The sequence below is a fragment of the Vipera ursinii genome (genome assembly GCF_947247035.1).
Source record: "Vipera ursinii genome assembly, chromosome: 3".
Lineage (NCBI taxonomy): Eukaryota > Metazoa > Chordata > Lepidosauria > Squamata > Viperidae > Vipera > Vipera ursinii.
This window is the reverse complement of record NC_139516.1, coordinates 53927024-53949729: the sequence shown is the minus strand read 5'-3', so window position 1 is coordinate 53949729 and position 22706 is coordinate 53927024. Positions and strand designations below refer to the sequence as shown.

General features: G+C 40.1%; 1 protein-coding gene across 3 annotated transcripts in view; it reads right to left on the bottom strand.

Annotated features, from left to right (window-relative positions):
• SZT2 (SZT2 subunit of KICSTOR complex) overlaps window positions 1–22706 on the bottom strand; it is a 98062-nt gene that overhangs the window by 54318 nt on the left and 21038 nt on the right. For all 3 annotated transcript variants that reach the window (XM_083359880.1, XM_083359881.1, XM_083359882.1), the window contains exons 14-31: window positions 19238–19352; window positions 18253–18458; window positions 17330–17554; window positions 16979–17057; window positions 15654–15745; window positions 12284–12452; window positions 11828–11948; window positions 11623–11736; window positions 11030–11221; window positions 10851–10954; window positions 9603–9738; window positions 8532–8660; window positions 6788–6992; window positions 6409–6521; window positions 5783–6008; window positions 2762–2915; window positions 2581–2673; window positions 2352–2433 (exon numbers count right to left, since the gene is read on the bottom strand). In XM_083359880.1, coding sequence (XP_083216006.1) covers window positions 2352–2433; window positions 2581–2673; window positions 2762–2915; window positions 5783–6008; window positions 6409–6521; window positions 6788–6992; window positions 8532–8660; window positions 9603–9738; window positions 10851–10954; window positions 11030–11221; window positions 11623–11736; window positions 11828–11948; window positions 12284–12452; window positions 15654–15745; window positions 16979–17057; window positions 17330–17554; window positions 18253–18458; window positions 19238–19352 — 2555 coding nt within the window. The remainder of the gene's footprint in view (window positions 1–2351; window positions 2434–2580; window positions 2674–2761; window positions 2916–5782; window positions 6009–6408; window positions 6522–6787; window positions 6993–8531; window positions 8661–9602; window positions 9739–10850; window positions 10955–11029; window positions 11222–11622; window positions 11737–11827; window positions 11949–12283; window positions 12453–15653; window positions 15746–16978; window positions 17058–17329; window positions 17555–18252; window positions 18459–19237; window positions 19353–22706) is intronic.

The window sequence follows — 22706 nt, the reverse complement described above, 5'->3', positions numbered from 1 at the left end:
GTGGGCGAGCACGTGCGCACTCCATTTGCATGAGCAGCAGTCACGTTTGCCCGCTGCTTGCGTGGAACCATCCCCCCCTCCCTCCCTCCCTCCCCTCTGGTCTGCAAAGCCAGAGAGGTTGGGGAACTCTGAGTTAAATGAACTAGGAAACTTTCTTTCGGAAACAAATTATTCTAGGAAAACTGAAACACACAGCTATCTTGACTGACCATATGCTGGCCAAAAGCAAGAAATACAGGTATAGCTGGGGAGACAAGGAAATCTTTCAGTCAGGTAGGGAATTGTAGTCCTAGTGGCTCTCTGTCTTCACTCCTCCAAAGCACTGCTCAGCAAGGATCCTTCTCTCTGCATCTAATTTGCTTACCCAAACAAAAAATATGATTCGGCAATGCTGGGTATTCAGGCATTCTCTCACAGCAAATTTCACCCAATCAAGGGAGTGATGGGAAAATAATAATAATAATAATAATAATAATAATAATAATAATAATAATAATAATAATAATAATAATAATAATAATAATAATAATAATTAATAATTAATAAAAAAGAGCCCTGGTGGAGCAGTGGGCTAATGCCTCCTTAAAGTAACACCAGCTGCCTGCAATTAGTGCAGGTTCGCATCCCACCAGGCTCAAGGTTGACAGCCTTCCATCCTTCCGAGGTAGGTAAAATGAGGACCCAGATTGTTGGGGGCAATTAAGCTTACTTTGTAATAATGCCGCTTGGGGTGTGTGTGAAAGCCCTAATAAGCAGGCATATACATAGAATGAAGGCTACTGCTAAGCTTGTAAGCCGCCCTGAGTCTTCGGAGAAGGGCGGGATATAAATGGAATTAAAATAAATAAATAAATAAATAAATAAATAAATAATAAATAAATAATTGTAAAGTTGGAAGGGACCTTGGAGGTCATCTAGTCCAACCCCCTGCTCAGGCAGGAAACCCTATACCATTTCAGACAAATGGCTGGCCAGTCTCTTCTTAAAAACTTCCAGTGTTGGAGCATTTACCACTTCTGGAGGCAGGTTGTTCCACTGGTTAATTGTTCTAACTGTCAGGAAGTTTCTCCTTAGTTCTAGGTTGCTTCTCTCATTGACTAGTTTCCATCCATTGCTTCTTGTCCTGCTTTCAGGTGCTTTGGAGAATAGCTTGACTCCCTCTTCTTTGTGGCAGCCCCTGAGATATTGGAACACTGCTATCATTTCACCCCTCACCCTTCTCTTCGTTAAACTACACATACAGTGCTATCTTATCACCCCTAGTTCTCCTCTTCATTAAACTAGACATACCTAATTCCAGCAACCGTTCCCTATATGTTTTAGCCTCCAGTCCCCCAATCACCTTTGTTGCTCTTCTCTGTACCCTTTCTAGAGTCTCAACATCTTTTTTACATTGTGGTGACCAAAACTGGATGCAGTATTCCAGGTGTGGCCTTACCAATGCACTGTAAAGTGGTATTAGTACTTCACTTGATCTTGATTCTATCCCTCTTTTAATGCAGCCTAGCACTGTGTTGGCTTTTTTGGCAGCTGCAGCACACTGCTGGCTCATAGTGAAGTGATTGTCCACTAGGACTCCAAGATCCCTCTCACAGTTACTACTATTGAGCAAGGTACCACCTATATTATACCTGTACATTTGATTTTTCCTGCCTAAATGTAGAACCTTACTTTTTTCACCATTGAATTTCATTTTGTTAGATAGCGCTCAGTGTTCGAGTCTGTCCAGATCCTTCTGTATCTTAAGCCTATCTTCTGGAGTATTGGCTATTCCTGCCAGCTTGGTGTCGTCTGCAAATTTGATGAGTTCGCCATCTATCCCCTCATCCAAATCGTTGATGGAGATGTTGAAGAGCACTGGGACCAGAACAGAGCCCTGGGGCACCCCACTACACACTTCCTTCCATGTAGATGCAGTTCCATTGAGGACCACACGCTGAGTACGGCCTGTCAGCCAGCTACGAATCCATCTGGTGGTGATGCTATCTAACCCACATTTTTCTATTTTATCAAGTAGTAGGTTGTGATCTACTTTATCAAATGCCTTACTGAAGTCCAAGTAAAATTCCGTATTTATTTCTATTTGTTTAATTTAGATCCCACTTTTTGTCTGTAACTCTGGATCTTCCAATTTTTCTACATAATAACCACTCTGTGATGTAACTTGGGCCGAGAGTACTGACTGGTGAAAAATGAGGTTTTACAACTGAAAGGTACACTTAAATCTGGGCGTCCTTGCCCTAGTTCACATCTCCACGATTGCAACATTCTTGACCAAATTATCAAACTGCACCAAGCACGCCATCTACGGCTCCAAATCTCACATCAGCGAGTACAGAAAGGTTTAATACCTTCGTCAGTTGCCAGATCATTTTCTGAACTCTCCAGGTCTTCACTGCCTTTTCTGTCTTGATGGTCCCGTGAAACCTCTTCCTAAATCCGACAACAACAACCACAACAAAAACCTGTCAGTGTAACAAATCCAAAGTCTTTGTACCAAATTCTTCTTTTAAGCTCAAGCCCTTTCATAGGGGTCTCCCAGAACAGGATGACGACAAAGCTAGAAACTTATGTTCCTACCTCTTTTTTGGTGGAAGGCGGGCAATAGAAATAGTAATGGGGGTTGGATGGCACAGGCTTAAAATACAAGCTGCTAATTTCCAAGAATTTATCCTGAATGAAAAAGAAGAAAGGTACAATCTCAACCTTCAAAAAGCTTTAACATATTACCTCACTGAAAATGAAGCAGTCTTCCGCTTACCTGGATGATTTGTTGTAAGTTAGGCTGCCCTTGGCAAGGTTGCTTGCTGTCTAGTAGCGAGAGAGGGAATTCTGAGTCACAGCTCGGGTGGGGCTCTTGGGAAGGACAGGCAGAGCCATGGGAATCCGCTTCACTGAAATCCTCTGTTTCAGCACTATAGCAGGATTCAGGGGAAAAAAACAACAACCCAGTCTATGTATCCCTTCTTAACAACCATCCCCCAGCATAATTCTTCTTAGTAGTTAGACATAAAAGTATACCCACAGATGCCTACAGGATTGCTTTAAGCAAAACAATTTTGCTGGAAGAAGCACTCATGTTTTGAGTACTTCCTGGTTAGATATTGGCAATATGTTCTACATGGGGTTGCCCTTGAATACAGTGCAGAATGCAGCAGTGTGTGTAGTAATAGGCATATGCAGTTATGGTGGTCTAATCACTATTCTGAAGCGATAGTAGCATTATACAAATGCTATTTGAATACAAATGCTATTTGTATAAATAGTATAAAAATACTAGGACAGACCCACAATTTTTTTTGCTTTATTTTTTATTCCTTTCAGACAAAGCAAGCCATTTTCCTTCATAGATGTTTTCAAGAACCTTTAATTGTTGACAGTTTTTCTTTCTCTCTAGATATATTTTTTATTTTTTTTCTATTCCTCATTAATTTGTTCTAATTTTCAGTATTTTTAATGGTCTCATGGTCTATTTGTAATAATTCTATAAACCAGAACTTGCTTGTAGTACTTAGGACACTATATTCTTAATTGCAGCTCAGAAAAAGTCATTTATTATGTGCCCAAGCAGTCTCTTTAAGAATCAGAACAGCAACATTCCAGCCATAATATTGTAATATTGCTTCTAGCTTTATATTTTTTACACTGTACCTCAAATATAGTAGCAAATAAGTTAAGAAGTCACCATTAGTAGAGATTGGGAATCCACAGTAAGAAAAGAAATCTCTATTACAGTTGTATGTGTTGCTCCATGAACTATTAAGACAGAACAAGCACATGCTGGGTAACACAGCTATCTGTCAGTCAAACACATAACAAATTATTACTTTAATATAAACCAAATCGAAATTCAACTCTTCTTAATATTAATTTGGTTCTCTTAAATCATAAGCAGATCACATAAAAACTCAGCACAAGACGTGAACCTAGGCAGTCCATCCATGCACAGATCTTAGGTACAAAATAATACAACTAAAATGAATATCTTGTTCCCATGTCGAGAGAGAAATTTCTAGAATCTAGAATGTTTCTAGAAGGGCTAGAAAGTGATCACTAGTAATGAAATACGAATTTTAGAAGCTTGCTTTATATGAAATCTATTTTCCCTTTTTTGTTGATAAAGAGCATGACTTCCTGAAATTTCTGATCAGAAATGATAAATGACAAAAGCACTTCCTTTTATTTCTCATAAAATAACGTTTTTGTCCCAGAAACTTTGATTTATCCAGATCATGTCATATCTACAATCTTCAATCATTTTAATAACCCTCAAATGTGCAGCCGGCTAAGAGAGTTTGGGTTATTCACTCTCTCTCAGCCCAACCCACCGCACAAGGTTGTTGTTGTAGGGAAAGTAGTAGGAGGAAGGAATATTATGTCTGTCCACCTTCTTGAGTTACCTATAAAGTAATAAAGACGAGATAAAAATCTAATAAATAAAATTTACTGTATTTGTCTAAGATAACTTGAAAGCCATATTTCCTCATGAGATTAACCTGCCTTGTTAACTTTTTTAGCACACTAAATTTTCTATAGGCAAAAAGTTATGAAGGGGGAGCATAAGATTAAGTTGTTAAGAGGTTACGGGGAAAATGTTAAACTATAGTTTGAGCAAAGAAATTACAAAAATATATAGGATAAACAATCATAAGTGAAATGAATCTTCTGTGCCTTTAAGACTAACAAAACTTCACACTGCTTTCAAACCCTGGCTTATATGATAACATTTTGTTAGTCTGAAAGCGTCACATGATCCTTTATTGTCTCTGCCACAAAAGACTAAATCAACTAAGCTTGAAAGCTAGCAAGTCAGCCCAATGAATCATACCAACAATCTAACGTACCACTACAAAATGATGTTGTCAGTAATTCTTGAAATTGTTTTCCTGATTATTTCCAAGGTAAGGGATTTTTGGATATTGAACACAATTTTTTTTACTAAGTCCAGATTATTTACATGTTTATATTTATCTCTGAGCTTCTACATTTAATTTTTGGACCTATGACTTAACAACTGGATTACTTCCTCAACTTGCAAAAATTAATCCCATCTTCTACTTCCCATCCATTCCCCCCCCCCATTTCTTTTATTCTTTCTTCTGACTTCTAGGTTGCCCAAAGGAAAACAGAAGATAGAACTGCTGATCATTTCAAAAGCTCGAAACAAAAGTGCCAAAGCATTATTTAATAGTATCATGTACTATTGAAAGAGACATATTTATGTTTCTCTCTGATTTTAATTTCTTCCTTTCACTTTAATTATTTTGTCATAAGTGATAAAATTCAAGTGAAAAGCCCCTCGACTTCTTTTATTAAAAAAAGATAATTTCACTATTATGTGAAGTTTTACAAATTCCTCCTATATTTTCATATATTTTTATACCTTATATATTTTTATACCTTATATATTTTATACCTTCTTTTTCCTTATGTAAAATCCTGAAAAGTCACAGAACCAATGTGCTAAATATTTACCCTGGTTTATAGTCAGTACAAGACTATAAGACTATCAGCTGTGGTGGTGCAGTAGTTAGAATGCAGTACTGAAAGCTAATTCTGCCGACTGCCAGCAGTTCAATTCTCACTGGTTCAAGGTTGACTCAACCTTCCATCCTTCTGAGGTCGATAAAATGAGGACCCAGATTGTTGGAGGCAATATGCTGACTCTGTAAACTGCTTAGAGAGGGCTGTAAAGCAACTGTGAAGCGGTATATAATTTTAAGTGCTATTGCTATAAGCAATTCCTTCTGTTTTTTATCTTTATATCGAATGTTAATCCTACCTAGAAACTGAAGTTAGTACTCCGCGGGGTTTGAATGCTTGATTTCCTTCTAAGCTGGCAAGCAGTCGGTGCTGGTGGCGCTCGCAGAAGGTGCGCACATGGTTACATAGTGTCAGCAGGAAGCGAGTGATATCAATCTCCTGCAGAAGTTCCTCACAATAATCCATGGCTACTAACAGATCAGGAGAGCTGATATTGTGACCCTGCTGAAGACTCCGAAACAGTCCTGTCGAACGAGGAACATAAATATTAAATGTCCATGCAAATGTGCCTCTGATAGTTTTTCAACCACGAAGCAGGAAGGGCAAATGTTAAAGAGAAGGCATCCCAGGTTTTAGTCTTCGAGGCTTCCTGGAGCACAGATTTATTATATTAATATGGCAATGTCCAGTCTTTTCAGGTACCCCAAGGCACTAGGTTAATCCTAGGACAGGGATAGGCAACCTTGGCTCTTTTATGACTCGTGGACTTTAACTCTCAGAATTCCTGAGCCAGCATGAGTCATAAAAGAGCCAAGGTTGCTTACCCCTGTCCTAGGACAAGCATAAAGTGCCTTTGTTACCTAAAGTGTAACACCCCACTTTTTCCAACCTCATCACTCCCAGCAGGTTAATTCTGTCCCTTACCTTTCACGTAGCACTGGTGAGAATGTTCCTGCAGCAAAGTGCAGTAACTCACCACTTCCTTGTGCTTGGAATCTAGCCAAGGAGCACTGGTGGGGCGCTCCACAGACTGGCTTCTGGAAGACAGAAGTAACCAGTAAGCCTAAGAAAAAAAGCAAGGCCCCAAATACCCTTCAATCTGTCTCTGGATGTTGTGTTCATGTTTTAATGGTCGTGGCTTCAACACAAGCACTCCGTAGACTGTAGACAGCTTTATACATGCTTTTCCATCAATTGTTAGGATACTGAGTCCTGATTACATCATCCTTTATCTCAGTCCAATTTCAGTCTAGAACATATACAGATGCTACTGAATTTCTTGTATGCCTCAAGCTGACCTCACCTGAAAAAAATATCCCGTAGCGATTTCTCTGGCCTAGAATTTATCATCTGCTCCCGTAGCACCTCCAAGGAGCAACTGTAGACAAAAACAGGACAGCGAACTCGGCAGTTCTCACCCAGGTCAGGCTGAGATGCTTGGCAGCTGAAGGAGATGCGTCCTTCCTTTTTGGATCCAGCCTCTGGATCTTTTACAGTCTGGCCAGTTTCTGCAGGATTAAACATATCTCGGGGATGAAACAGCCTTCTCATGATTAAAATACACATGAAAAGGAAAGTGTTCTCACTTTAAAATGGATACAACTCACAAAGAACCTCAGACATTCAGAGCAACACGCAGTCGTGTATAGTTAATATTAAGTGGGGTGGGTGGGTGGTTTCTAATTATGACATGACATGGCAGTCTTGTAAGCTCTTTATCCTGTCCAACATGCAACAGCTGTTGTCCACTATAAAATACCAGGAGTAGCAGAGTGCATGCTTTCCAAGCAGAAACCCCTTGGTGCAAGTTGACAATTCTATTCCAGAAAAGATCAAAGAAGTGATAGAGAAAACTTCTCCCTATGATCACAGAGAGCTATTGCTACAGTAGTCGCCCAATAAAGATCTAAACTGACAAATCACTGGGCTGGATATTAAGCAACTTATCAGCTCTTCAATGCATCATGTGACGAAGGCTGAATTTTAATTTGGACTTGGTCTGATTGCCAACTGAGAATGTGGATGAAAAGATGGAAAATGAGCCAGGCATGGTTTGATCTCAGGCAGATTTCCTTTTCTTAAAGTTTATTTTTTAATTATGCTCATTATTTAAATAAGTGCCAAGAACAGGTACTAGTTTCTACAATTACCTGAAGTTAAATTCACCTCCATAAGGTAAACATTACTGATGACTGCTGTATAGTGCCAAAAAACGCACACCTCTTGTAGCAGGAAGCAGTCTTCACTTGCCGTGCCTTTTAGGCAACAGTAGAGAATAGTATGATAAACTACCATAAAGATTTCTTCTGGCTTACTATGAAAAGGTGACAACAAAAGTCTTTGCTATTAAACCACATGGGATTATGTGAGATAAAGTGATAACACCCATAATCATTCTTGGTCAGAAATATATAGTTTCTATGGCAAATGACTGAGATCTACAGAGAACCATCAATTCTGCTTCCAGTTCCTCTGAGGAATGGAAGAAGGCTGATTTAGTGCTGTTTTTCCTACAGGAGGGAGGAAGAGAGAACTCTGAAGACTATTCCTCTTCCATGAGCTGCTTATAAATGCTTACGTGCACGTACGACTTAGTATATAAGAGAAATAAATAATTGGTTATTTCAGATCAGGAACTGCAAGTTCATGCCTAAATTGGTCTTAGACAAATAAGCCCAAGGCATCAGCACAGGTCAAAAATTTGATAGCCAAAGATGCTTGATTAAAGCATCTTTTCCTGTTTTAGCATTTAAGGTTTCTGATCTGATCTAGTCTAAGTTCAGCTTTCCCAAAGTGGCACCATGCCCTTGCACTGTTTGATTTTTCTGTCTTTGCTGGTCTACTGCTGATTGCCCCGTAGCAGCTAGTGTTTGCATGACTAGAGTCCAGGACGTGAGGAGTGAGGTTCCAAGATCACATAAATAGCTGCACTAGACTCTAATATAGAGTCACAAATGCTTATAATTTAACGTCACCAGTGATTTCTCCACTCAACATTCCCAATCCAACATTTAAGCACAGCCAAACAAAGCCAAGAAGGTTCATACCATCAGCTGGGGTCACGCTGACAGCTGGAAGCAAGGCTATAGGCTTCAGCTCTTGTGCATCTTGGGGCAATGGAGGGTCTGTCTCTTTTGAGGGTTGGTCTGGCCCAGAAGCCATCAATCTCTGTACATCTGCAAAACAAAATAATTGTTAAGCATTGCAATACCAAAATACATCCATGGGATATAACTGATGGATAAAATGAAGATCATTATTAGGCAGCTAGGAAATGTTAACCACAAGAAAGTCCTTTTTCCCCATGGGGCTATCAGAAATTGACAGTAGTAACTCTGTGATACCTCTCTGGGCAGGCTTTTAATTGGCATATTTAAACTTACAACTGTTTGGTATTTATCCTTTCGATGTATCATTACTAATTTGTTAGGCAGCATAAGTAACTCTCTTTATATTGTAACTTATATTGCAAGGTATCATATATAAACACTTTCTGAGGGTAAATTAAAAGGGCAAGACACTGAACTCATCTTTAAAAAGCATGAACATTCCCACTAAGACAAGGGATTTTGTGAAACACAAAGTAAATTCGGCAACACAGGTTGTATTGGTTATGAGCGCAGGATTAGCTTTGATTAACATATCCTTTTTATTAATAGACTATGTAGCACAGCTGGACAGCAAAAATACAGTGCGCGCGCACACACATGCACCTAAGTATACATAATCTGACTTAACTAAAAAAGGAATTACACACCCCCTCCCACAATTTATTTAATTTCTTCTATCAAACCTAGTTCCATTGCTGAAATGAAGAAAGCTCAACGAAGTGAAAAGATAAGGAATGGACTGTTATTGCTGAGCTCTATGAACTCAGTTTATATATAGCATTAAAAATAGAGTAATTTAGCCCCAAATTCTTTAATTAAAAAGAACATCCTTTGCACCCGAAGGATTTTAGGCTTATAAAAGCAAAGTAGATCTTGCAAGCTTAAATTCTGTTCACGTCATTCACTACAATATACAGGCAAATACCTGTCTCATTTCTTTACAACTGAAGAACCAAAGCCAAACTTCTCTTGCATTCTCTATATAGCTTTAAAAGCAGAGTCCTTTACCTGAGAAAAGAGCTGGCAAGAAGGTAAGGAAAAGATGCTGTGGATTTACCAGCTTGGCATAACATCTCCATTGGGGAAAGAGTGTAACAGATGTTGGTGAGATATCATTTTTTGACTCCTTTATATTAACTGGAGTCTGAAAGAGGAAACATAACTGGATTATGGCATAGCTTTTAGATACGGCTGACTTATCCTCCATCCTAATCAGGAAGCAAAATATACTGTTATTTTTTGGTACCAGAAGCTAATTGCTCCCATCACTTAGTTGTACAGATCTTAACATCCATGAGCGGGAAACCTGTGGCTCTCCAGATGCTGAATTACACATTTTAACATGTCTCATAATTGGCTAGTCTGCTCGTTACTGCAGGGAACTGTGGTACAACAATATCCAAAGCTCACAAATTCCTCATCCCTGCTACCTCTAAACAGAGTAACTACTATATTTGCAGATCACATGGAGCTATCAGGGTTCATTTTGGCTTAACATTGTATGAACTCAGTTGGTGTAAGTTTGCAGATCACAAATGATTTAGTATTATGCATGGAATATGAACCTGGCCTACAAAACCTTGTTCACTGTGCTGAGGTTTTTCATGATAGATGAACCCATGCAGAGTCTTACGAAAAACTAAGATATTACACTGAAAAATATTAAGGGATCACTTTCAACTGATACACAGACTTCATGAACCTGGGATACCTTCATAACTAAAATATTTCCATCTTGAAGAGGGCCAGGCTGGAGAAGGTTAAGCCATCAAGGAACTGCTAGACTTCTATGCATAAATCAGACTCTTCCATTCACTTATCTACCATAGCACATTTTAGGTCGGAGGTCCCCAACCTTTGCGGCTTGGCGGCCCAGTGGAGGGAGGAGAGAGGAACCAGACTGCGTGAGCAGTGGCTGGTGTACATGCACATGTATGTGCAGCTTGACTTGCGCAAATTAAGCTGTGCACCCATGTACATGCATGCTGGCCCAGCGCTTGCGCAAGCTGAGTGGCACACAAGCACATGAGCACCAGCCCACCGCTCACAAAGCCCGGTTGCAAATAGGCCATGGCCCAGTAGTGGGCCATGGCCCAGGGGGTAGGGAACCCAGTTTAGATTACTTCAACCAAGCCGCCCCTCCCTCCCCACCCCACCCCTCAAAATTTCAAATTGCAGGAAGCACAGAAATTCACACGTCTAGAAATTCTAGGACGTACTTGGAATGTTGACACTGAGCTCAAAAGATCATCGTACCTGATATGTACTTGCAGAGGTAGCTGTATCTTTGTTGCCAAAAGAGTGATAAGTGTTTTTCAGATTCTGGCATTCAGAAGGAATGGAAGCCTTTGGAAGTTCTTCTGGAAAGAAACACATCAGTAAGAAACTATCAGAGGAATAGCTCAGGGAAGAATTAGCTACTGTTTCTCTCTTACCTTGGACCACAGAGAGCTTAAATGGGGGTGGGTGGCCATCTCTGTCTCGCTGAAGCACCTGCTCCATGAAAGTTACATGGTCTGTGTCCAATAGTGGGATTTCCCTGTCACTGAGGTCATGCTGGAGACAGCCATGAAAAAGGCCAAGAAGCATTTCATTGGGCAAGAAAGAAGAATCCTTTCCATCATTTTCTACAAGACAATAAAAGCTATGAGTAAATCTTTCTCCTGCTGCTAGGAAAATACAGCAATTCACTTTATATAGATCTGGTAGCCAAGATAGGCAAACAACATGTAAAGTTTCCCTACCCAGTAAATCCCACACAACAGAAATAAATAAGGAATATTAACTGGTAGAGATCTTCCCATCAAGCTCATTATTATACTTTCATCAACATCAAATTATGACAGCAATGTCAAGTTTGCTCAAGAAACACATTTGAACAGAAAACTCTTATTAAGGCCAGATGTTGGTGAGATGGGGACTGTTCAAAAGAGGATGGCACACATTACAGATATCCCTTATTTTCACTATTGGCAAGAAACAATGAACAACTGATATCCTTTCCTTGACACATATACACACAACTTGCCTCTTGTAAGCATCAAAAAAACCATCTCAATCTGCTGGCATTTTGGTAAAAGTTTCATGAGGTCAAACTGGAAAGGAATCTCATGTATACGAGAGCCACTTCGAGCATCACAACCTACAGCAAAAAAAATAAAATGTCATACTCAGGATTAAGTCCATAGGACCTAATGAAGGAATGTCTAGAAAGCATTAAATCAATGAATTACCTTCAACACCAACGGGCCTTGAGTCACATGCGGGGAAAACCCAGTCCTTATTTTGGCAAAGTTGGCTGATATACTCAAAAGCAAGCACAGTATGGATGCAGGACAGATCTCGAGGATAGATCTGAAAAAGGAATCTGAAATAAGAGAAGACTGGAAAACCTACTCAAAAGGATTCAAAGTAAGTTTCAAAAATGCATTCAAAATGACACAGCAATGCAAGGATAATTCAGAGCCAATTATACAAACATAAGCCACATCTCATTCTTCAGTGAGACAAAATCTACCCAATCATTTGGCTGCTTAGGTTGCTTTGGCAATTGTTTCACCTGCTGCCCATAGAAAGGAAGCGGTCCCTGTCTTAATCCCTTGCAACAAAAGGGATTCAACAAAAGTCAGCATATTGGCTGTGAGTCAACACCCCTGCAAATGTTGCCTCTCCCCAGCACAAAAACATACCGCTTTGGGGATTTTCTGGTAGGATAAGCCGTGTAGGTATTGCCAACTCTCCTGAACACCATCCACATAGCCGCTTTGAGGCTCAACCCAGCATTCTGTGACAATGTTCAATTCCATGTCCACCTCAATGGCCTCCACTTCTGTATCATTATCTTCATCTGTAGAGAAACTTGAAAGCAAGCAAGTAATGAGACTCCACAGAAGGGTGTGAATCAGAAAAGGCTTTCCAGAAGTTGCTAACCATTATTAATTCTACAGGAGGGAGATAGATTCATAATAACTATATTTAATTATTTTAACCCAATTTAGATAAAATCAAATCTAGTATGCTCTAGCCTCACACACATTTTCACCTGGCTAATACAGGTATTTCTATTCCTTGGACAGTTAAAGATCCAAATCATCCTTAGATATTAAACATATATAGAAGCTTACAAACAAGTTGACTTTCCAGTACAATTCCAATCTTCCTTGCCTTCAAGCTTGAGACTAAAAAAAATTATCTTCAGCAATCATAGATTATATACAACGGTTGCTTAGTTTATAAAATTCAAAACTAAAGCAATGTGGCTTCTGGCCAATTTATTGGTGTCAGGATGAACATACAGTATATTAATCATGAACAGTGCAAAGAAATGGAATAAAACAATAGAATAGGGAGGACCAGAGATCTTTTCAAGAAAATTGGAGAGATGAAGGGAACGTTTAATGCAAAAATGGGCATGATAAAGGACCAAAATGGCAGGGACCTAACAGAGGCAGAAGAGATTAAGAAGAGGTGGCAAAATTACACACAAGAACTATACAAGAATGAGCTTAATGTTCCTGATAATCACAACGAGGTGGTCACTGACCTCGAGCCAGACATCCTAGAATGTGAAGTGAAGTGGGCCTTAGAAAAGCTGAGCAACAACAAAGCTAGTGGAGGTGACAGTATTCCAGCTGAGCTATTCAAAATCTTAAAAGATGATGCAGTAAAAGTTCTACACTCAATTTGCCAGCAAATTTGGAAAACTCAACAGTGGCCACAGGATTGGAAAATATCAGTTTACATTCCAATTCCAAAGAAAGGCAGTGCCAAAGAATGTTCAAACTATCGCACCATTTCACTCATTTCTCATGCTAGTAAAGTTATGCTTAAAATCCTACAAGCTAGACTCCAGCAGTATGTGGATCGAGAACTACCAGAAGTACAGGCAGGATTTCGAAGAGGCAGAGGAACTAGAGATCAAACTGCCAACATATGCTGGATCATGGAGAAAGCTAGGGAGTTCCAGAAAAACATATTTTTCTGCTTCATTGACTATGCTAAAGCCTTTGATTGTGTGGATCACAACAAACTGTGGCAAGTTCTTAAAGAGATGGGAGTACCAGACCATCTTATTTGTCTCTTGAGAAACCTATATGCGGGTCAAGAAGCAACAGTGAGAACTGGACACGGAACCACTGATTGGTTCAAAATTGAGAAAGGAGTCCGGCAAGGCTGTATATGGTCGCCCTGCCTATTTAACTTATATGCAGAGCACATCATGAGAAAGCCAGGGCTAGATGAATCAAAAGTTGGAATTAAGATTGCCGGAAGAAATATCAACAACCTAAGATATGCAGATGATACCACTCTAATGGCAGAAAGTGAAGAAGAACTAAAGAGCCTCTTGTTGTGGGTGAAGAAGGAGAGTGCAAAACTTAACATTAAGAAAACCAAGATCATGGCATCCGGCCCTCTCAATTCCTGGCAAATAGATGGGGAAGAAATGGAGGTAGTGACAGATTTTATTTTCCTGGGCTCCAAGATCACTGCAGATGGGGACTGTAGCCAAGAAATTAAAAGACGCTTGCTCCTCGGGAGGAAAGCCATGGCAAATCTAGACAGCACACTAAAAAGCAGAGACATCACCTGTCAACAAAAGTGTGTATAGTCAAGGCTATGGTCTTCCCAGTTGCAATGTATGGCAGTGAAAGTTGGACCATAAAAAAGGCTGAAAGCCAAAGAATTGAGGCCTTTGAACTATGGTGCTGGAGAAGACTCCTGCGAGTCCCTTGGACTGCAAAGCAATCAAACCGGTCAGTCCTAGAAGAGATCAACCCTGACTGCTCTTTAGAAGGCCATATCCTGAAGCTAAAACTCAAATACTTTGGCCACCTAATGAGAAGGAAGGACTCACTGGAGAAGAGCCTAATGCTGGGAAAGATTGAGGGCAATAGAAGAAGGGGACGACAGAGAATGAGGTGGATGGATGGAGTCACTGAAGCAGTAGACGTGAGCTTAAATGGACTCCAGAAGATGATAGAGGACAGGAAGGCCTGGAGGAATGTTGTCCATAGGGTCGCAATGGGTCGGATACGACTTCGCAGCTAACAACAACATATTAATCATTACATATTCATTGTGAAATTTCTACAGAATTCTTTATTGCATCATGTTTTTACAATTCATTTTATGAAATAGCATTCTATTTCAGCACAGAGGACTATGCAGAGATATAACAAAATAAGATAAGCCAACCAACAATTTTATACATGAGTCCAATGATGATGTCATTTTAAAGCACTTTTATTAATTTCATGTTCTGGAGAAGCACAGCTGTGGGTCTTTGGCAAAGACTGCACAAGGGCTTGCTTCAAGCTCAAGAAGCCTGTGGAGTGTTAGTCCACAGGTACAAAGAAATGGATATTCATTTGTGCTAATTTTGGAGAGAAGTGGGGTTATCCACAGTCTGGAATTCCAGAAAGGCACCTAACAAGCAAACAGAACTCGGTACAATAATGTGAATAAAACTGTAACTATCAAAACTCAAGATTTGCAAGAAAAAAATGGCTTTTTATAGAATAAAAATTAAGGTGTGAATATTATCATGTTTATACTTTATGACGTACTCATTTACTGTTTTCAGAATGCATGATTTGAACACCTAAATATTATTTATTATAAGGATTATATGGTAATATTAACTCTGTAAGTCAGTACTATCTTATATTAACAACAACAAAAAAACAAATAAAAAGAACCATGGGATCTTCGAGTCAATGTTAATTTTTCTGGGGAGGAGCGAGGTGGAGAATTTTGTGTGCAACCAAAGGCTCCTTTGCAGTAGATAAAAGCTGTGGTCGGTATAGTTCAGGGGTAGGCAACCTCGGCTCTTTTATGACTCATGAACTTTAACTCCCAGAATTCCTGAGTCAGCTGACTCAGGAATTCTGGGAGTTGAAGTCCATGAGTCATAAAAGAGCCGAGGTTGCCTACCCCTGGTATAGTTATTTACCCCTTGGATGCCTTCTAGTCACGCACATTCTTATAACGGCTACAACAGAACCTGGGCGACTCTATTCCTTGCATACTTCCTTTTAGGGTCAGGACTTCTTCTCTTACCTGTCTTTGGTAGATGTAGCATGTGGGGGGAAGATCACATATTGGACAATGCAGGTGTGCTTCTCATTGTCACTCACTCTTGTAGAGTCACTCTGTGGAAGAAAACCAACTGTAAATTTGCCAAGCTCCTTTGCCACTTCTCTCCTAGCACAATGAGGTTCCAAGAGTAGAGAGATGCAGTGCCAATTTGTCATAAAATTCCTGGGCAAATCAAGAGCAGATTTTTCTCAGAATATAATATAATATGCCTTTTTTGGATGAGAGACTATGGAGGAAAAAACAAGGGGCATATTTATTTCACAATTATCGATGAATATCCCTTTCATAGTATTCCTCTACACCCATGGTGGCGAACCCATGGCATGTGTGCCAGAGGGGGGCACGCAGAGCCCTCTCTGTGGGCACGCGGGCCGTCACCCCAGTCCTAGGCCTTCAGCTGGGTTTTATAAAACCTTTTCGCTTTAGGCCTCCACCGCCGTGTGCAAAAAAAAAAGGTTCAATCAATCAATCAATCAATTTCAGCTTCTTGCAGGAAAAAAAAGATCTCGTAAATTTGGAATTGATTGATTGAACTTTTTAGTCCCACCCAGTCTGCCGTTACCACCGCAGCCACGCCCACGCAATGGGCCACACCCACCCAGCACCCAACGATACATAAGTGGGTTTTGGGTTGCAGTTTGGGCACTTGGTCTCTAAAAGGTTTGCCATCACTGCTCTACACCCATTTGTTGGTAGACTTCCCCCATCCTTTCCTTACCTTTATCATACCTAAATAAGTATTTTTGTCACAGATCAGGAGTAGGCTTAGCTGGCTCAGGAATTCTGGGAGTTGAAGTCCATGAGTCATAAAAGAGCCGAGGTTGCCTACCCCTGTCATAGATCATCTATGTAAAGAACAAATCACTATGGCAATATTTATACTATTTGGCAAGGATACACCATAATATATTTTGATATACCAAGAGCTAAGATTTTTAGAAAAAGAGCCAAATTGATGAAATAGTTAAGACACTGCCTCCTTCCTAGGGTTGAGAGAGAGTGACTGACCCAAGTCAACCAGCTGGCTTTATGCCTGAGGGGTAGGATTTAAACCCATGATTTTGGGGTTTCCAGCCTGATGTCTTAACCATTTCATAGTGACATTGTCACAGATCTTGCCAAGAAAACTGCATGGACTTGTCCAGAAAGTTACAGGAGTCAACACGGACTCGAAGGCACATATACCATATTTCTATGCACCTTTCTATGCTCTTACCAATTTCCTTGTGAACGGGAACATGTGGCACCAGAGAACATAACAAAATAAAACAAGCAACAGGATTTACCTTCATAGGTAATTCTTGAACCATACTGACAATCCCTTCACCACTAGAAGCAAAATGGAAGCCTTCAGACAAGCGTATCCTGCACCATGCCAAAGAGAAGAATAAGTTACAAGGCTATTGCATCCCAGTTTCCTGCGAGATAGAGAACATTTTGTTGACTCGGCACAATGTTCTTTCCCCACAGTGAAAATGCAAAAAAAAAAAAAACCCTCCTCACTTCAACTCTTACACTGGCAAAAGCAACTGACCTTCAGAGAAAGAAGTGACTCAGATATAATTGCTTTTTCTTTTACTTTTATAGCTCCCCTATTTGCAGATTCCAACACATCTCATGACAAAATAGGTACTTACTCAGTGAGAGTGGACAGTAGTTGGGCCACAGCTGTGATGGGCACAGCCGGGACCAGCCCTGACTGTACACACCAGATCCAGCGCTGGTGATAAAAATAGCGAGATAAGGAGGCCAGGGTAGAGGAAGCTGTGCGGTTGGCCACCATAGTAAGCGGACCTGACATGGGAGGATTCTCCAAGGGTAAAAGACATGGAACATGATAGTCAGAGGGAAGCTTCTCGTATCTGAGAAAGAGAAAGAAGGAGGATTAAGACAACAGGTGACTGTGGAGTTGGATTTCTCATTAAGATCTCAATATACTATCTATACAAGACTTCTGAGCTGGATGTTTTTGAACTATTCCTAGTATCTCCAACCAGCATAACCAGTAAACAACTTACTGGTTTGTTATGGGTCATAAATTATACTATCAGTCCCTGTCTGTTCTTGTAAATCCTTTTTGTTTTAAAATAAAAAAAAGTGCTCAACTGTCCAAGATTCAAGAGTCAAAGGGAATATGCGGAGGAAACAAAATGTCCCTCTCTACACATGCCTGAATCCAGATAGGCAAGCCATGGGTACAGGAAAATTTTGTGCCCCAAACACTTTATGAATTCAGGGACATGTTAAGTGGTCTATTTGCAGTGTGTGCTGCATATCATTCTTTCAATAATATTTTGAGATACATTTATGTGAATGAATTATTAAGATCAAGATAAGGCACAGGGGAAGCCGGCAAGCTCTTTTTCAACCAAGCAACATTCCAAGATGTTCCCATTATCCACAGCCATCCACTGTCCATTTGGATAAAGGAATGCAAAAACTACAGGCAAAGTCGCCTGGAAAACAGCAGCTAGGCTAAAGCAACTGCATCTCTGGGAATTAACATTCTGCACATAGGGATATGTTAAGTGTGCATGTATATATGCCCTGTACATAATACCTGATAAGGAGTTTTTCCAGAGGTTTATGCAGTACTATAAGGCAAGGTCTGTCTGAGAGGGGTGGCTGGCCCATAGGCAGACAAGAAGACTTTGATGGGGAACTGCTGCCGAGGACCTTTCGCTTTACTTTTGGAGTTGCCTCTTTGCTCTGTACTCTGTGGGGGAAACGTAACTGAAGGATGCAGTCTCTCAGTTCTTCTACTATCTGTTGAAAGGCAAGTAGATAAGAAGGAATCATTTTTATATCGGGAATTAGCACCACTCGTAAGAACAGCAACTTTTCCAGACGCTGAACTCCTTTGCAGCATATGCTCTCCTACATTCCGACCTTTTACCACACATTTTAATGCGTTACTATGTTGTTAGCTTAATTTTTGTAACATACAAATGTATTTATTGTCTAGGCTTTCGTTGTGCTAAGAATTTTATTTTGTTTTTAAAAAGTTAAATTGTAGTTTGAAAGTTGTAAAAAACGGGGGGGGGGGAATGCATATATTGAAAATAAATTTAAATAATAAAATCAATGTAGCCGTATTCAGTCCCAGAATTCTCCCAGAGGAGTGAGCCTGTTGTTGTCAACAATAACTTAAATTTTTTGTCAATAAATTCATCATTGCCATAAGGACATTCCTTATGGAACTAGTTTACCTTAAAGCTGACCTAAAAAGGTCAAATCCTGTCTCCTCCTCATACATTCTAATTAGAAATGACTTGTTCTATAAAATCTTGTCATGGGGAAAAATGATTCATTCAGCTACCTTCAGGTAGTGATTGCTAATTGCTGTTTAGGTCTGGAAGAGACGCTTGTAATGTGAGCCCAAGTTTTTTATAAGCAACCAAAAAATACAGATGCAAAACATGCTTCCTGGCAATCCTAAAACTTTATTCCAAGGATAACATCCACCAGGCACATCTTAGCTGTGTATTTTTTTTGCAATTTTAAACATGTCTCCTGTGACTCAAGAAAACCTGTTCGGCACTCACTTTATTCCTGAGTTTTGCAAGTGTCCCAATAGGGAAACCCAGCCGAAGAACCATGCAAGGAGCTTTCGAAATAATCCTCACCACATAAAATGAAAAAGGAGGCAGATCTTCAGAGCTACAGAACAAGAAAAAGGGGGGGGGAAGCAAATTGAATAAATATATTGTGCTGGCAGCAATAAGTAAAAGGACATTTTATCATATTTGTTGGATACGTGTAAAAAAGCTTGAGAATTTTTAGACACAAATACATGCATGCACAAATTCAGAAGAATTTAAAGATTGAAGTATAATTGAAACAAGGGGCTTTTCCTTTGAGACTAATGGACAGCTAGGAAAAAAAGTAATGAAACTTTTGTTTTTATAAATAATTGCAGCAAGATTATTAATTGCTTAAAAGTGGAAAGGATCAAATACCACCCGCAATGGAGAAATGTTTGGCGAAGGTGATAAACCTGTATAGATGGTCAAACTGACTTCCTTAATCAGAGAAAAAGAGAATATCAATATTTATGACTAACTGGCAACCTCTTGTAGGCTTTTTGTATGAAATAAGAAAAAATGAATTTATGATTTGTGGTTTTGACGATTAAAGCAAAGTAGATAATAGAAAAAAGTAAGCTTTTCTTGTATTTGCTGCAAAGGAAATCAGAAGTTTTTATTTCCTTTTATCTATTTTTCCTGCTTCTTTTGTCTTTTTCCTTCATTTATATATTAGTTTTTATTAATTTTCTGTTTAAAACTTTTAATTAACTCTCCTCCACCCTCCTATCCCCTTTGGGCTGCCTTGCACCCTGCCTTGCAGGCTGCAAAGGTAGTGAAAAGCTTTCCAAAGATAGTGTAGCTGGAACTACATGTAGGGAAACATTCAGGGGAGAAGATGGGGCTAAAAAGGAGGCAGCAGAGACAATGAAGTGCTTCTGCTTGGCAAAATTAGTGGACTAGAGGAATACTGTGTATATAATTTACTTGGACTTCAAAAAGGCATTTGATAAAGTAGATCACAACCTACTACTTGAAAAGATAGAAAAATGTGGGTTAGACAGCATGACCACCAGATGGATTCATAGCTGGCTGACCGGCCGTACTCAGCGTGTGGTCCTCAATGGAACCGCATCTACATGGAGGGAAGTGTGTATTGGAGTGCCCCAGGGCTCTGTCCTGGCCGCAGTGCTCTTCAACATCTTCATCAATGATTTGGATGAGAGAATAGATGGGGAACTCATCAAATTTGCAGATGGCACCAAGCTGGCAGGAATAGCCTTGGTGGAGCAGTGGGCTAATGCCTCCTTAAGTACCGGTAACACCAGCTGCCTGCAATTAGTGCAGGTTCACATCCCACCAGGCTCAAGGTTGACTCAGCCTTCCATCCTTCCGAGGTAGGTAAAATGAGGACCCAGATTGTTGGGGGCAATTAAGCTGACTTTGTAATAATGCCGCTTGGGGGGGGGAAAGCCCTAATAAGCAGGCATATACATAGAATGAAGGCTATTGCTAAGCACATTGATTTGTGCTTTAAATTGTAAGCTGCCCTGAGTCTTCGGAGAAGGGCGGGATATAAATGGGATTAAAATAAAAAATAAAAAAATAAAAATAAAAAAATAGCCAACACTCCAGAAGACAGGCTTAAAATACAGAAGGATCTTGACAGACTTGAACATTGGGGGCTATCTAACAAAATGAAATTCAATGGTGAAAAAAGTAAGGTTCTACATTTAGGCAGGAAAAACCAAATGCACAGGTATAGTATAGGTGGTACCTTGCTCAATAGTAGCAACTGTGAGAGGGATCTTGGAGTCCTAGTGGACAATCACTTAAATATGAGCCAGCATTGTGCTGCTGCTGCCAAAAAAGCCACCACAGTGCTAGGCTGCATTAACAGAGGGATAGAATCAAGATCACGTGAAGTATTAATACCACTTTACAATGCCTTGGTAAGGCCACACTGGAATACTGCATCCAGTTTTGGTCACCACAATGTAAAAAAGATGTTGAGACTCTAGAAAGTGTATAGAGAAGAGCAACAAAGATGATTAGTGGACTGGAGGCTAAAACATATAGGGAACGGTTGCTGGAATTGGGTATGTGTAGTTTAATGAAGAGAAGGACGAAGGGGGGACATGATAGCAGTGTTCCAATATTTCAGGGGCCGCCACAAAGAAGAGGGAGTCAAGCTATTCTCCAAAGCACCTGAAGGCAGGACAAGAAGCAATGGATGGAAACTAACCAAAGAGAGAAGCAACTTAGAACTAAGGAGAATTAATCAGTGGAACAACCTGCCTTCAGAAGCTGTGAATGCTCCAACACTGGAAGTTTTTAAGAAGAGACTGGACAGCCATTTGTCTGAAATGGTATAGGGTTTCCTGCCTGAGCAGGGGGTTGGACTAGATGACCTCCAAGATCCCTTCCAACTTTATTATTATTGTTGTTGTTATTATTGTTGTTATTATTAACTGGGGCAGGGAACTGTGATAAAAGACAGAGCTGGGGCTCCTTGCCACCCTGCAAGGCAGGATATAAGGCATCCAAAAGGATATATATTGGGGTGGGGGGGGTAATAGGCAAGTGAATAGGCAAGTTGAAGCACTCCTGCAGTCATTATTGCAGGCAGGCTGCCAAGTGCACGAATTTGGATCATGTGACCATGTGGACACTGCAATAAATTTGGGAATGGGTCAGAAAACCCATTTTTTAAACACCATCCTAAATTTTGAATGGTTGCTGAACAAATCATTAAGTCAAGAACTATCTGTACTGAGCCTCAAGACAGGCATCAAAAATCTCAGTTCCAGAGTTTCAAAGAAAATATTCAAGGTGTACAAGAAGGAGTTGCGCTATGAACAAATGCCTACCTGCACAACCCACTGCATGTTGGATATGGAAATGTGTAAGCCACAGGAGCCTTGCAAAAGCAGCTCTTGTATTATTTCAGATGCTCTATACAGGGAGTCCTTGACTTACAACCATTCATTTCCTGACCGTTCCAAGTTACGACGGCACTGGAAAAAAAGTCGCCTTTGACTTTTTTCACACTTACAAGGGTTGCAGCATCCCCATGGTCACATAATCACAATTCAGACGCTTGACATCTGTCTCATACTTAGGATGGTTGCAGTATCCCCTTTGTGACCTTCTGACAAGCAAAGTCAACGGGGAAGCCAGATTCATTTAAGAACTGTGGCAAGAAAGGTGGTCACACTTAACAAATGTCTCAATAAGCAGCAGAAATTTTGGCCATAAGTCGAGGACTATCTATGCTAATGAATGAACATGAAGTACATGATGAGCTTTACCTCTTAAGAGCTATTTACTCAACATGACTCAGTTGGCTACTTACCATAGTGTGTGTGGGGGGGAAACCCCTCAGGCTCAATTTTATGCAAAAACCTTCTACCTCCATTGGATTTTACATCTTCATGGACTTCAACAGCTCAGGCTCAGCTTTTTCTCCCCTCTGCCCCTTAATTCCCTC